This window comes from Ricinus communis, chromosome 7 (assembly GCF_019578655.1).
Source record: "Ricinus communis isolate WT05 ecotype wild-type chromosome 7, ASM1957865v1, whole genome shotgun sequence".
Classification (NCBI taxonomy): Eukaryota; Viridiplantae; Streptophyta; class Magnoliopsida; order Malpighiales; family Euphorbiaceae; genus Ricinus; species Ricinus communis.
The window spans coordinates 14,191,967-14,206,543 of record NC_063262.1 but is presented as its reverse complement, the minus strand read 5'-3'; the positions used below and the strand labels follow the sequence as shown (position 1 = coordinate 14,206,543).

General features: G+C 37.3%; 1 protein-coding gene, 1 long non-coding RNA gene and 1 other non-coding gene across 3 annotated transcripts; 1 reads left to right on the top strand and 2 right to left on the bottom strand.

Moving 5' to 3' along the window:
- Positions 1-4,542: 4,542 nt before the first annotated feature.
- Positions 4,543-7,872, bottom strand: LOC125370686. Its single transcript, XM_048377152.1, has 2 exons — positions 7,012-7,872; positions 4,543-6,597 (listed from the first exon to the last, which is right to left on the bottom strand). The coding sequence occupies exon 2, from the start codon at positions 5,924-5,926 to the stop codon at positions 4,988-4,990; it is 939 nt and encodes a 312-aa protein (XP_048233109.1). The 5' UTR covers positions 5,927-6,597; positions 7,012-7,872; the 3' UTR covers positions 4,543-4,987.
- A 1,826-nt stretch (positions 7,873-9,698) lies between these two features.
- Positions 9,699-9,806, top strand: LOC112535448. Its single transcript, XR_003079576.1, has one exon. It is a non-coding gene; the product is annotated as a small nucleolar RNA R71 (small nucleolar RNA).
- Positions 9,807-13,231: 3,425 nt separating this feature from the next.
- LOC125370594 lies at positions 13,232-14,577 on the bottom strand. The gene is made up of 3 exons (XR_007216617.1): positions 14,475-14,577; positions 13,620-13,688; positions 13,232-13,361 (listed from the first exon to the last, which is right to left on the bottom strand). It is a non-coding gene; the product is annotated as an uncharacterized LOC125370594 (long non-coding RNA).

The window sequence follows — 14,577 nt, the reverse complement described above, 5'->3', positions numbered from 1 at the left end:
AAGAATCGATTCAATTGGAGCAAAAGGATTTGGGGCTGTTTACTCTCATCCAAGGGTGTAATCGGGTTTTCTCTACCTTTGCTTATTGTTGTAATTAAATTCTTGTATATTTTGAGAATGAACATGATTAGCTAGATTGATTTAATCCATTGGGATTTCTTTACTATGTTGGCTTAATATTATATTGTTGGATTGTTCGAGTTGGTTTTGTATTCTTCTTGTTTTCAGTATTAATAAAATAATGCATTATTCATGAGACGTTGTGAATTGTGATGTTTAGATTGCTTTATGAGATTGAGAAATCCGTTTGGCAATTGGAATTTTGAATAGCAAGAACTGGTTAATAATCGCTTAGAGATAAGGATAATTAACTAGCCGGATTAAGAATTAACAAAGCTTAATAGAGGTGGATTAAAGCTTAATGCTAATTTAAGAATCAATCGTTAGGAAGAGATTCCAACTTTAGGTTAAGTTTAGGAATTCGGTTATCTCGAGAGAGAAACCGAATTTGGTTAAGAATTCATCCACGGGTAGCATAATTAGACTCACCGATCCTTTATCTTTTGTTCGGTTGCCAACTAGTTTAGATTCCCTTTGGGTTTTTCTTCTTGTCTTGATTATTTCGTTTATCAATCACTCTTGCATCTCCCTTAGGACTTAGCTCGTAGTTAATAGTTAGTTTAGAATTTATTCATCATCCATTTTAGATTAATATAACAAAGAACAAAGGAGTAACTCTGGGCTTTCGCTTTCCCGAGGAATACGACCTTGATACTCGCCATTAGTGCTAGACTGCATCGATAGGTACACTGCCTTAGATTGTAGCTAACACGAGTAGCACACATCAGGCAGCCATCGCAAAATTCCTACATCCGCTAAATAAGAACATTACCAACTTAGTGGAATTACATCACTATGTTGACATTGAGCACATGTTACATATGGCGGTCAAGATTGAGAGGCAAGTGAAGTCTAGAAGCACCAAGAGTAATTCGGCCTCCACTACCTCTACATGGAAGTCAAATTGGAAGGGTGGAGATTAAAGCTTCAATAAGTCCAAAGACTTCGCCAAAAGTGATAAGGAAGGGGGGGAATGCCATAAGAAAAGAAAAGGAAAAGAGGAAGGGTCAAGCAACTAAAACAAGGAATATGAAGTGCTTTAGATGCTTAGGGTTTGGGCACATAGCTTCAGATGTCCAACCAACCGTACTATGTACCTTAGAAGCAATGGTGAAGTTGTGAGCGAAAGTGAAGAAGATGAGATGCCCGAGCTAAAAGATGCAAGTGATGATGAGTACTTGCAAGTGCCTGCATATAGTAAGATGTTAGTTGTATACCGAGCCATGAATATGCAAGCTAAAGTAGAAGAGGAGGTGCAATGAGAAAATATCTTTAACACTAGATACAAAGTGAAAGATAAGGTGTGTAGCATGATGATTGATGGAGGGAGCTATGCCAACATTGCAAGCACATTGTCAGTGGAGAAACTTGTGTTGCCAATATTGAAGCATCCTCAACTATACACTTTACAATAGTTGAATGATTATGGAGAAGTGAAGGTAAACAAGCAAATGAGAGTGGCATTCACCATAGGCAAGTTGAAGATGAGGTTTTATGCGATATAGTGCCTATGCACGTAAGCCATATCCTTTTGGAGGGTCCTTAGCAATACGATAGAAAGGTCGTTCATGATGGATTTTTAAATAGATACTCTTTTGTTATGCATGATAAGCCTATTAATCTTATACCCTTAACCCTCAAGGAAATATAAAAAGATCAAAAGATGATATAAGAGAGAGAGAGAGAGAGAGAGAGAGAGAGAGAGAAACGCATGAAAATGAGAAGGAGCTTAAGAAAAAGTAGAGTTATGTGAAAAAGAATGAGAGGTGTGAGACACAAGTGGAAAAAGAAGAGAATGAAAGGATGCGTAATAAAAAGAAAGAGAGAGTGATACACATGTAAAAAGAGAGATGACTGTGAAAAGTAAAGAGGGAAAATGATATTTTATACCAAAGAAAAAGATGTGAAGAGAGTTTTACTATTGAGGCAGCCTATATATGTTCTTTTGTACAAAGAGACTTGCTTGAGCACTAACGAGCTTAACCCTTCTTTTTTCTAGTTTTTTGTGTCTCTTTTGCAGGAATTTGAGGATGTCTTTTCCAACAAAGTCCCAAGTGGTTTACCGCCTATAAGGGGAATTGAGTACCAAATTGATTTCGTGTCTGGCTCAATAATTCCAAATAGGTTGGGCTATCGAAGTAATCTTAAGGAAACAAAAGAACTTTAAAGGCAAATGGAAGAGCTCTTGAGCAAATGCTATATTAGAGAAAGCATGAGTCCATTTGTCATACATGTCCTACTTGTGCCTAAAATGGATGGAACTTGGCGTATGTGTGTTGACTGGCACACGCGTCAATAAAATCACGGTAAAGTATCCCATCCTATTTCTAGATTAGAAGACATGTTGATGAGTTGCATGGTTCTAGCATATTCTCTAAAGTTTATTTGAAAAGTAGGTATCATCAAATTCGCATGAAAGAGGTCGAAAAATGGAAAACGGCTTTTAAAACTAAACACGATTTATATGAGTGGTTAGTAATGCCATTTAGCTTAACTAATGCACCTAGTACCTTTATAAGACTAATGAATCATGTTTTGCATGCTTTTATTTGTAAGTTTATGGTTGTCTATTTTGATGATATTCTTATTTATAGTAAGTTGTTAAATGAGCATTTGGAGCATGTGCGCATGGTTTTAGATGTTTCGCAATGAGTATTTGTATGCACAAACATAGGAACCCCAATTGGGTTCAAAAATTTAGCTACTCATACTAATAAGCATCACAAAATAAGGAATAAAATCAGAAAAGTAAATTAAAGGCATGTACACCCTTCTCTTTCAAGTTGGATGAGAAACCCTAATTTTCCAATTCAAAATATCAAACCTTAATTTGCCTCTTGAATGCTCCCAAATCTTTCCTTGATCTTCAAATCGATGTTGAAACAAGTGTAATCCTTCCTTCAATTGATGAAATTGATCTCCCAAAGTCGACAATTGAGGTCTAGAAACAAATGAATTGAGTTCGTATAATAGAAATGAAGTTAGAAAATCGAACCCTAATTCACCAAATCATTTTTGCCTATATAGTCCCTTCAGTGCGGCCGTGGTCAAGCCTGTGCTGATCAGCACGAGCGGAGTCAAGGTCATACTGAACCTATGCATTTAGTTCTGTTGACCTCTTCCAGGCCATGCCCTAGCCGGTGCTGAGCCACCACGGGCCGTGGTGGAGGCCGTGGTGGCTACGAAAATCGTGCCAAAATGGCACTCTTGGAGGCAGGTGCTCAACCTCGGAATGCTATTCCTTACTCAATTTGATGGATTTTGGTTTGTAATTGCACGTATTTCCCTCGATTATTGACAACGTCCTTCGATAATAACCTGAAACGTGAAAGGAACTAAAAGACAGGTGATTCTAGCATAAAACGAGATAATTATGCACAAGAATGTAAACAATTGGGCATGTAAATATATATAATATGATGCCTATCAAGTCACCCCACATTTAAGGTTTTGCTTGTCCTCAAGCAATCAATAACTCAATACATGCACAAGCAACAATCACCCCTCAGAATCCATGCTAAAGTTCACAACTCAACCTTATTCAACATATAAAGAATGAGACTCAAGTAACTAACAAGTTATACACCTTTAAGAAAGAACTATAATGATATCATTTTGAAACACAATTTACATAACAAATCAGCATTAAAGACTAAGAATCATTGCCTCACAGGAATCTCTCAAATCACTCACAGTGTTTACACGTAAATAAGGAAATTCCCTTAATGCAGCTGCACAAAACCTGTTTACCATAAGCTTGCTCATAAATCTCATCTTCGCTACCGCGAAATAATTGAATACCAAAATCAAAGGGTCTTTTCAAGGGTTGTAATGAGGCTGAGGTAAAGGTACGAATATTTGGATAGAAGTGTAAAGTATACTGAAAAATTATGCACTTAATTAAACTGAATGCTTCAGGAACTGAGTGCTAAACAATAAAAGTATTCACAAAGTCTTATTTGAAGTAAAGGATGCTCACAAGAGTTAGATTCAGAAGAGCTAAAAGCTAAGAAATAAGTAATAATAATTTTTTTTTTCTTTTTTTTATATATATACTATGTATATATTACAGCAGCTTATGTAGGGGCTACTGTGGTTATTAACATAAACAATAAGAATAAATATCCAATTTTTGGATTGAAAGGAGCATCAAAGAATGACTGAAAAGATTAAGTGAATTAAAAACAATGTTAGGCACTATGATTCCATAAATGAAAAAACATAACACATAATTACTCAGTATACAGGGTGAAATGGAAAGACAGATGTAAAGAATGGTGTATGCGTAGTGATTAGGTGTAAATTATAAAGAAAAGGTTACGGCTCAAACTGGCTGACTAATGAAAACAGAGGGTAGGCTTTTGGCCAGATGTGGTAAATCCTAAGTTGCCCAAATCATCTAATAATATTCAAAAATTCATGTAATCGCAACAAGCATTATAGAACAAGTTCTGGAAATGAAGGTAAGTACATGAATCCTCACGTAAATTGAATACGAGGTCGACATAATCAAAGTTCACAGTCAAAGGTTGTAAATTTGCAAGGAACTCAGGTAACACCGGTTTAACCCAGCCAAATTGACATGTTGAATACGATGAAATTGATTTCAAGAATAGAAGATAAAGAGGGACAATCAAGTACTAGTGTGTGAATTAAGTCATTAATTACGAAAGAATAAACTAAACTTGAATGTCATTCGAACCCTAGGTCTTAACATCCTAAGCATGGTCCATTATCATTGCTTTTAAACAATTAAGGGATACCCACCCCACACTTGAGTATAACACTGTCCACAGTGTTAGAAAAATTAAAAATGGGTATAGCATATAACTAGCACATCATAGTCCTTGAAGATCATACTTAGTGTTCATTTCAAAATGGGAAAGCATAGTGTTCTACTAAAATAAATTAACATGAAAGGAAAAATGAAAGGAAATAACATAAAACTAAGCATGCAAAAAAGATAAGAAAATAAAATAAAATAAAGGAGAGAAAATAAAAAGAAAAAGGAAAAAAGAAAAGTAGCACAAGTTTTTGTTTCACTGCTGGGAGTCTGCTGATGGTGTATCCTCATTGGTTGGATCTGCTGGAAGATGAAGAGTAGGGAAGTCGCTAAAGGAGGGGGCGGTGGTGGATCAGGATCCGTGAAACATCCTGCCAGATCAAACTCTATATCATCGATTAACCGCTGATTTTGTGCTCCAGCGTCCATCATTTTTCTCATCTGCTCCACTATTAAGTATGTTTGCGTGACCTGCCTCTCCAACCCTCTTATAAGCTGCTGAAGCATAATGTTTAAACCGCCAAACTGTGCCCTAGTCTCCTCTTGAAATTGCCCAAACTGAGTATAGTGCTGCTGCTGTACATCGCAGACTCGATCTAGTCGGTCAGCCAATGCACTAATCTGAGCACTCGATGTCCCTACAGAATAAGAGGATGAGGCTCCAGATGTAGACATAAACACTCTAGCTGGGTTAGGAATCCTAACATCTGGGATCCCAGCCAATGGGTCTTGGGCTCCTCTAGCCGCTGCCTCTCTAGCCTCCCTAACTATTGTGTTCACAAGCCTGTATTCTATACCATGTGGATGTCTAGTAACCGTGATCATCTGCCTGATCCCTAGAGGTGTCATGTCCCCAATCTTTGAAAGCTCTGATAGACTGTCGTCTAATACATTCAGTCTCTTGGCTAACCTAGTCACATACAGGCCAAAACAACAATGCATCTTCTTCTGGGCATCTACTATAAATGAACAGATTTGTTGAGCCAATAAATATCCCAAGTCAAGCTTCTTTTGATGTTGCATAGCCTAGAGGATGAAGACATCAGTCTGTGTTACCGCTCCAAAACTGTCTCATCTGCCTGTCATGGTGTAAGCTAATAGGGTATGGAGATAGCGGAGATGATCCGGAAGGCTAGACGCCTTAGACCTGCTTGGGTAGTACGATTCTGGCCTAAGTACCAATGAGTCCCATATGGTGTCGTATGATATTAGGTTAATGTAGAGAAATCCCTGATACTCCTCGCCCGAGATCTCATGTTCAGTCCATAATCCCAAATGCATGCCAAATTATGGGACTGACATTGAGAACTCTCTTCCTCCAAGTCTGAAATAAACTGCATCAGGCTTATGCCAGTTTGTGATCTGTTGCTGCAGGAAGAAGCTACTGAGGAACTCAATCGTAAGCTCATGGTTGGTTGGCTCAATGATGTCAAAGAATCACGCATATGGCAAAGTCTCGAATAGAGTATGCACATCCTGAACCAATCCCACTCTTTCTAGGGATATGAAGTCGATGCAATGACCCGCCATCACTTATTTCCATCTCATGACTTGGAATCGACTTTCGTTATCTGCGTTAGGGAATGTCCACAATGGATGATGACCAGGCGCAGGTGGATTCGCAACTGGTGCTCTTTGGGCTCGGACTAGTTGCTGTTGCGGTGGAGGTGGAGGTGCTGGTGCTGGTGCATAAACTAATTAACAAGAAATTAATTTAATTAGAAATTCTACCGAAAATTAAACAGCATAACAGCTATAATTTGACTAACAGAAAACTTTAGACTTAACAAAAGACTAAAGCCTCAATCTCCTGCATAAACTAATTAACAAATACATTCCGGCCTACTTTAACGCAACTTTATGCTAACGATTGTTCATAATAAAATGCCATGGACAAACTTTATTGTCGCCAAACCCCACACTTATCATTTCATAATCGAATTCACAGCAAACATAGCAACCAATATAAATTAAATCTAATTGAGGTCATATTGAAGCAGTGTAACAACGTACAACTACCAAAACATACTAGCACGTCCTAAATAAAGTATATGCATAAAAGAAAAACCAAATTAAAATAAATAAAAGCAAAAAGTGAAGAGACTTACTTGGAATTACTGAGAAAGGTAAGAAGAATTAGAGAAATGGAAGAAAACAACGCCTTGGAGCTTAGAAAGAGGGTAGCAAAATTTTTGAAAGCTCCCCTTTATATAGGCACGGGGGTCAGCACGGGCGGGAGCAAGGCCGTACTGATCAGCACGGCCAGGACTCAGCCCGTGCTGAGCCTTTAAGCTTCAATGATGCACCATTTGGCACTGGTGGGGGCACGGCCGTGCTGACCAGCATTGCCTGGTGTTGCTGCCCGCGGTGCCTTTGGTAGCCGTGGTGAGGGCTGAGTTTTTCTTTGTGCTTTGTGTTCTCTCACCACGAGCTTGACTTCGGCTGTGCTGATGAGCATGGCCTGGTGTTGTAGCTCGTGATGGCCATAGAAACCGTGGTGAAAGGGTTGATTTCGGGCTTTCCTTCACCATCTCGAGTCGCCGAACTCCCTACCTGCATTTGACATATATACGCACACATTTAGGCCGTAAATCAAGTAAGTGAATTAAACGGGAAAGTCCCACTTCAACGATTACTAAAAATTCTGACTTAAATTAGTGAAACCCTAGATTCATACAATTATGTTTACTTATTAAGTAAGTGTTCTAACTACCATCAAGCATGTAATAACTGACAAAACAAAAATGTTAATAAAAGCATAAAATTAAAGTTTTGGGGTGCCTCCCAAAAAGCTCTTCTTTTTGGTCGAGTCCTTAGCTGGACTCTACAGCAACATCCTTGCCCCGTTGGCAAATTGAGAAGGTGGGTGCATTGTAAGCTGGGGACTGAGGCATATAATCGCAAGGAGGCGGTCTGATGGGCGCAGTAGGTGGCCAAGGTGGTGCTTTCCATGCCGAGTTGGGACGTCTAGCCATCCACTCCTAATCCTGTAGATGACATGTCATAAACAAACTTGTAACTACCCTTCTCGAGTGTATCATAACGCGAAGTTTCAAATTGATGCAAGTTGTTTTCTTTAAAAAAGTGATAACACAAAGAAGCATGCAAAGCAAAATCTACTAGTATATTTTGTGGTGGTTTATCACATGCAAAACTAATCCCATCAATAGCGCAAATGGCGTGAACATGATTGGCGGGAGGACTCTCGAATGGGGGTAAACTGAAAGTAACACAATCATCCCCTATATTAAGCTCTAACTTTTCCTCGAATACATCTATTTTGGCTCTAGCCGTGGCAAGGAAAGGTCTCCCTAAAATCAAAGGCACGCCATGCTCATTATCCATATCCATAACTACAAAGTCCACAGGAAATATAAATTTATCTACCTTGACTAGCACATTCTCTACAATCCCCCTAAGAAGCTTAACAGAATGATAAGCTAATTGAATACACATCCTAGTGGGTTTTTCTTCCCGTAAACCTAGCTTATTAAACATACTTGTGGGCATTATATTTATGCTAGTGCCTAAATCAGCTAATGCCTCATCAGCGCACAAGTTACTCAAAGTGCAAGGACAGAAAAACTTTCTGGGTCGTGACGTTTCTCTGGTAAATCACTCTGAAACACTGTTGAGCACTCTTCATTGAGCTTTACGAATGCTACCTCTTCTAGCTTGCTTTTGTTGCTAAGTATGTCCTTCAAGAATTTGGCATACTTCGGCATTTACTTCAATACATCAACAAAAGGCAAGTTAATATGTAGTTGTCTAAAAATATCTAAAAGCTTACTAAAGTGCTCTTGTGCTTCTACTTGCTTCAGTCTAGCAGGATAAGGAATCTTGGGTTGATACTCCTTGACTGGGATTGGTTGCAACTTTTGCGTCTCAAGTTCCTTAACCTTACTGCTCGCCTCAATCTGCACATCAATAGTAGCATCATCAACAACAGGCTTAGAAGGAGCTAAAACTAACTTACCTAAACGCAAAGTGATGGCGTTCACGTGCTCCCTCGGGTTAGACTCAGTGGTGTTGGGGAGCACTCCTTGTTGCCTTTCGGACAACATCTTAGAAATCTGTCCAATCTGATTTTCCATGTTTTGAATGGATGCTTACTGGTTTCTAAGAGCACTTTCGGTCTGCTGGAACCTTGTCTCAATCGACGTGACAAACTTCATCATCAGCTCCTCCAAGTTAGATTTCTTCTCGGCTGGTGGAAGAAGCTTTGATGGTCCAGCTTGCTACTGCTGCTGTGGCGGCTGCTGATGGAGTCTTTGAAAACCTAGTGGACCCTGGGCATTATTGTTGCGCCAACTAAAATTGGGGTGATTTTCTCCACCTAGGATTATATGTGCTGCTATAAGGGTTGTTCTAATGTCCGGGTGCATTCCACATGTAATTAACCTGTTCATGGTCAGCAGAAACATTAGATGAAGTAGAGGAACTAGCAAACATACCTCCTGCATTACAGTTTGCACCGTAATACGAGCCACTACAAAACTCGCAGCTTATTTGGGCTACTTGAACTGGCATCTGAAGCTGGTCTATTTTCTTGGTCAGAAGCTCCACTTGAGCTGCTAAGGCTGCTGTGGAGTCTAACTGGTTGACCCTTCCTTGTTTGACCGGCCGACTTATAGAGGATTGCCACTGGTAGTTGTTCATGGCCATTTCCTCTATTAGGTTCTGCGCTTACTCTCGCGTCTTGTTGTTCAAAGCTCCACCTGCTGCAGCGTCCACCATTTGCCTCGTAGCAAGGTTCAAACCGCTGTAAAAGATCCGAACCTACATCCATATTGGTAGAACGTGGTGTGGGCAGCATCTCAACAAGTCCTTATACCTCTCTCAAGCGTCATACATGCTCTCGTCGTCCATCTGCACAAAAAGAAGAAATGTCATTTCTCAATTTTAGCTAGAGGGAAGTACTTGTAAAGAAATTTTTCAGCCAAAGATTTCCAGGTTGTAATAGTGTGCGGTAGAAGGGACTGCAGTCTCTTTGCTCTATCCCTTAAAGAAAATGGAAATAATCTCAACCGGATGGCATCATCGGTAGTTCCATTTATCTTGAAAGTGTCGCATATCTCTAAAAAGTTGGCTACATGGGCATTGGGATCCTTGCTTTGCAGCCCCCGAAACTATACACTTTGATGTACCATCTGGATCACATTTGGCTTTATCTCGAAATTGTTAGCTGCCACCGCCGGTCTGAGTATACTCGTTTGTGTCCCATCCAATGATGGTTTAGCAAACTCGTACATCATTTTGTTGGCATTTGCTACGACATTCCCATTGTGATTCTCCATCCCTTCTGGTCTATCTACAGGTACCTCAACCTCAATCTCCTCCTCTTCTAATTGCAAATGCTTCCTTAAAAGTCTGAGGGATCATTCTGAATCAGACAGAGGCTCTATAAGATTAGAGTTTGAGCTCCTAGTCATAAACTACCTACAAATGGAATGTAGCGACCGAAGAACAAAAAATAGTTAAAACAATGAAAAAATAAAATAAAGCAAAATAAAGATAGAAAAATAAATATGGCTAAATTAACAAAAACACAAGTTCGTTCTAGTTCATACAAAAAGTAGATTCCCTAGCAACGGCGCCAAAAAACTTGATAAGCTATTTACATAGCTACAATCTAAGGCAGTGAACCTATCGATGCAGTCTAGCACTAATGGCGAGTATCAAGGTCGTATTATCGGGAAAGGGTGAACCTAGACCTACTGCAGCGTCTTAAGTTATCTAACCTAAAGAAATCAATGAAGTGTTATTCTTTGATTAATTATGAACAAACAATTAATTAAATGTCAAATTATCTGAAAGGATTTAGGAAAACTCTCGAAGGAAAAGCAAACCCTAGGGGACCTAAGTTAATTGGATTTTAGTGAAGATAGAGATTAAATTGATTATTAATTGCAATTACCCATGGACAAAGTCTTAACTGAATTCGGTCTCCCTCTCGAGATAACCGAATTCCTAAACCTAATAACCTAAAGTTGGAACTCTTCCTAACGATCGATTATTCGATTAGCATTAAGGTTTAACCCGCCTCTATTAAGCTTTGTTAATTCTTAATTCGGCTAGTCAATTACCCTTATCTCTAAGTGATTATTAACCAGTTCTTGCTATTCAATTTTCCGATTACTAAACGAATCTCTCAATTGCATAAAACAATCTAAATTCCACAATTCACAATGTCTCATGAATAAAGTGACTTCTCATTAATAATAAAAGCAAGAAGAATCAAGAATTGACAATCAAAATCTCATAACATTAAGATCAATCCAACAACATAGGAACCCCAATTGGGTTCAACAATTTAGCTACTCATACTATTAAGCATCACAAAATAAGGAATAAAATCAGAAAAGTAAATTAAAGGCATGTACACCGTTCTCTTTCAAGTTGGATGAGAAACCCTAATTTTCCAATTCAAAATATCAAACCCTAATTTGCCTCTTGAATGCTCCCAAATCTTGTCTTGATCCCTATTCAGTGCTATGCATGGTTCTTTGGTAACCTCTAGTTTGATCAGGGAAACCACACTTGAAAGGGTAAAACAAGCTCAATAAGAGCCATGGGAAGTGGAGCGAGTTCATAAAGTCTTTTCCTTATGCAATCAAATAGAAATAAGGTAAAGACAATGTTGTGGCCGATGCATTTTCAAGAAGGTACACATTACTAGCTACTCTATACAAGTTATTAGGGTTTGAGTATATTAAAGGCTTATATGAAAATGATAATGACTTTGGCAAAGTTTATCATGTAAGTTCTATAAGAATGAAGGCTACTTGTTTAAAGAGAATAAATTATGTGTGCCTACATGTTCCATGGGTGAATTGCTTGTGCGTAAAGCCCATAAAGGTGGATTGATGGGTAATTTTGGCATTGCTAAGACTTTGAGTATTTTACATGATCACTTTTATTGGTCTAACATGAAAAAGGATATTGCTAAGATGTGCATTGTGTGTAAACAAGCCAAGTTTAAGTCAAAACTACATGCTTTATATATGCTTTTACTCATGCCTAGTTCTCTTTGGATTAATATTTCTATGGATCTTATGTCAAACCCAAACTCAAAACATCCAAATAAATACCAGTAATTAACTTGTAAATAGCATTATAAGGGTTTTAAATTGTGTAAACACACTTTCAACAGACTTCAGCCATTCCTCTACTACCATCAAATCAGTTGTCCCCTCAAACTCTTTTCCCCCATGGTTTCTTAACTTCCCAAAGTTTGCATCTAATGCAGGTGTGTTCAATGAAGGTGGATGTTGTTGCTATTGAGCTAATCTTCTTAACTCTTCAGTTATTTGCTGAGCATACCCATCAACTCTCCCTCATGGCAGTTCATTTTCATTCACCTATTCTTATTCAACATGATGTGCATGAACTGACTCATGTGAACCTATCGGGCTAATGGAGTGTTCATTCATGCCTATATCATTAACAAACTTTACTGTAATGAATGCTTTATCCATAATTACTATATGCTTGCATGATGTGATCTTAATCCCATCTATTCCCATCAATTCATTCATACAAGCATCTTGCACATTACAACATATTAACAATTCTAACTTATATTCACATATCACAAACACATATACTTCCAATAGCATAACATAAACACATACATGCATACTCATACTCATTCTCATGCCCCAAAGGTCTAATCCCCGCTCTGATACCAAAAACTGTCAAACCCAAACTCAAAACATCCAAATAAATACCAAAATACGTAATTAACTTGTAAGTAGCATTATAAGGGTTTTAAATCCAAGCTAAGTTGATACACATATATAATATGGCCTAAAAACATTTCATAAAGAAAATATAGTGAAAATTTTACCAAACTAGTAATTAACGAGATCAATACCTTTAACTTTATAAATGTATATTATTACATAATTCCAACATATATTTATAAACTTATGTGGCATCACAAGCTTAATATACATAAGTTAAATATACACAAGTACCCAGAATGCCTCTAGGCTCGAGATAACTCCTCTGGCCCACCTGATAATATTAACCGATGTAAAAGGAAGCAATGCACAGCTAAAGCTATCTACAACTGCGATAACCTAGAAAGAAAAAAAATGTTGCTAAGGAATGAACTGGCAACTCAATGAGCATTTAATTTACTAAACAATAGTATATTAGGCAAAAATTACCAAAGTTATATTAAGCACATAAATCATACAATTAATTCATAAACAATTTCAAACTCAACCAATTCAATATTTCAACCAAACAAACAATTCTATTTTATATTAATTCCCATAAAAGTAGGGTCGGGTGACTTAACCTCACATTTTATCACATAATTCACGTTCCGGTAGATATCTGATGAGACTATCCGCCCGGCTCAGTCTCACCATCTCACAAACTCAGATAGCTATCCGCCCGGCTCAGCTTTTCTGATCACACATGTATCAATCCGAAAGTCATCCTTTCCCTAAATCACAATTAATTCACTTCACTTCACAACACATCACAATCAATTCACTTCATCACACATCACAATCAATTCACAAATTCTCAACTCAAGTAATATCTCATCCAATTCATAATTCACCAGTATCAATTTATTCATTACCACTCAACACGCCAAGAGCATAGCAAACACCAACTCAATCAACCAAGAACATGTCAAATAATCAAACATAATAATTTCTACTCAATATACACAAAGTTTAGTCTATTAAATACTTACAAAAAATTTATAGGACAACAAGGTAGTCATATTCCTCTCTTCTTACCACTTCATTGCCCTTGGACACACCTATTCACATATTCAATACAAAATACAATTCAATAACAAGGCATATGTACATATATATATATATATATATATATATATATTTTTGTGTGTGTGTGTGTATATATATATATATGTATATATATGTACATCAGTCCTCAATCTCCCTAAAAATATCCAAATTCACCAAATGATTATCTATACTTGATTTAATATGATGCATGAGATGATTGATAACATAACAGCATGTTTATTTTCGTAGGCAGCTTACAAGTACTAAATTTAAAATTACGCCAGACATTATATACAAATAATAAAAATCTCACATTTTCCAAAATCATGCTTATATCCATTTAAAAAATGTATCAACAAGAATCACCTAAAAACCATTTATATAAAGAAAGTTATGATAATTTTAGTATAGGTGCTCCAATTCCCGTTTCAGCAGAGCAGTAAAAAATTGTCTCTTAAACGACCAACCAAATGGATGAATTTTCTTATGAAATTTTGTAGACTTATATATAACATCTTAAAGTTTCCATGGACACTAAATTCACTAAATCTAGACTTTTATAACTCAAGTTATAGTCAAAATTTTGTGATTGTTTTACACAGGTCAAGAATCAGCAACATGCAAATATCCACAACTCATGTAATCAAACATCAAATGATATGTTTTTTCACAAAATTACACATGATTCATGCTATATTTTGTCATAATTACAGTACTACAGGTTCTAATCAAGTTTTTCTCAAATTACCCAAAAATCTAACTTAATCACTCAAATAGATAGTTAAAGATAAACTCACCTCTATTAAGCTTCTTGCTCTTCAATTAAATCTATCAACAATAAAACCTGCTCCAAACCTTAATTATATTCTCTATCAAAAGCTTCAAATGATGTTAATGGAA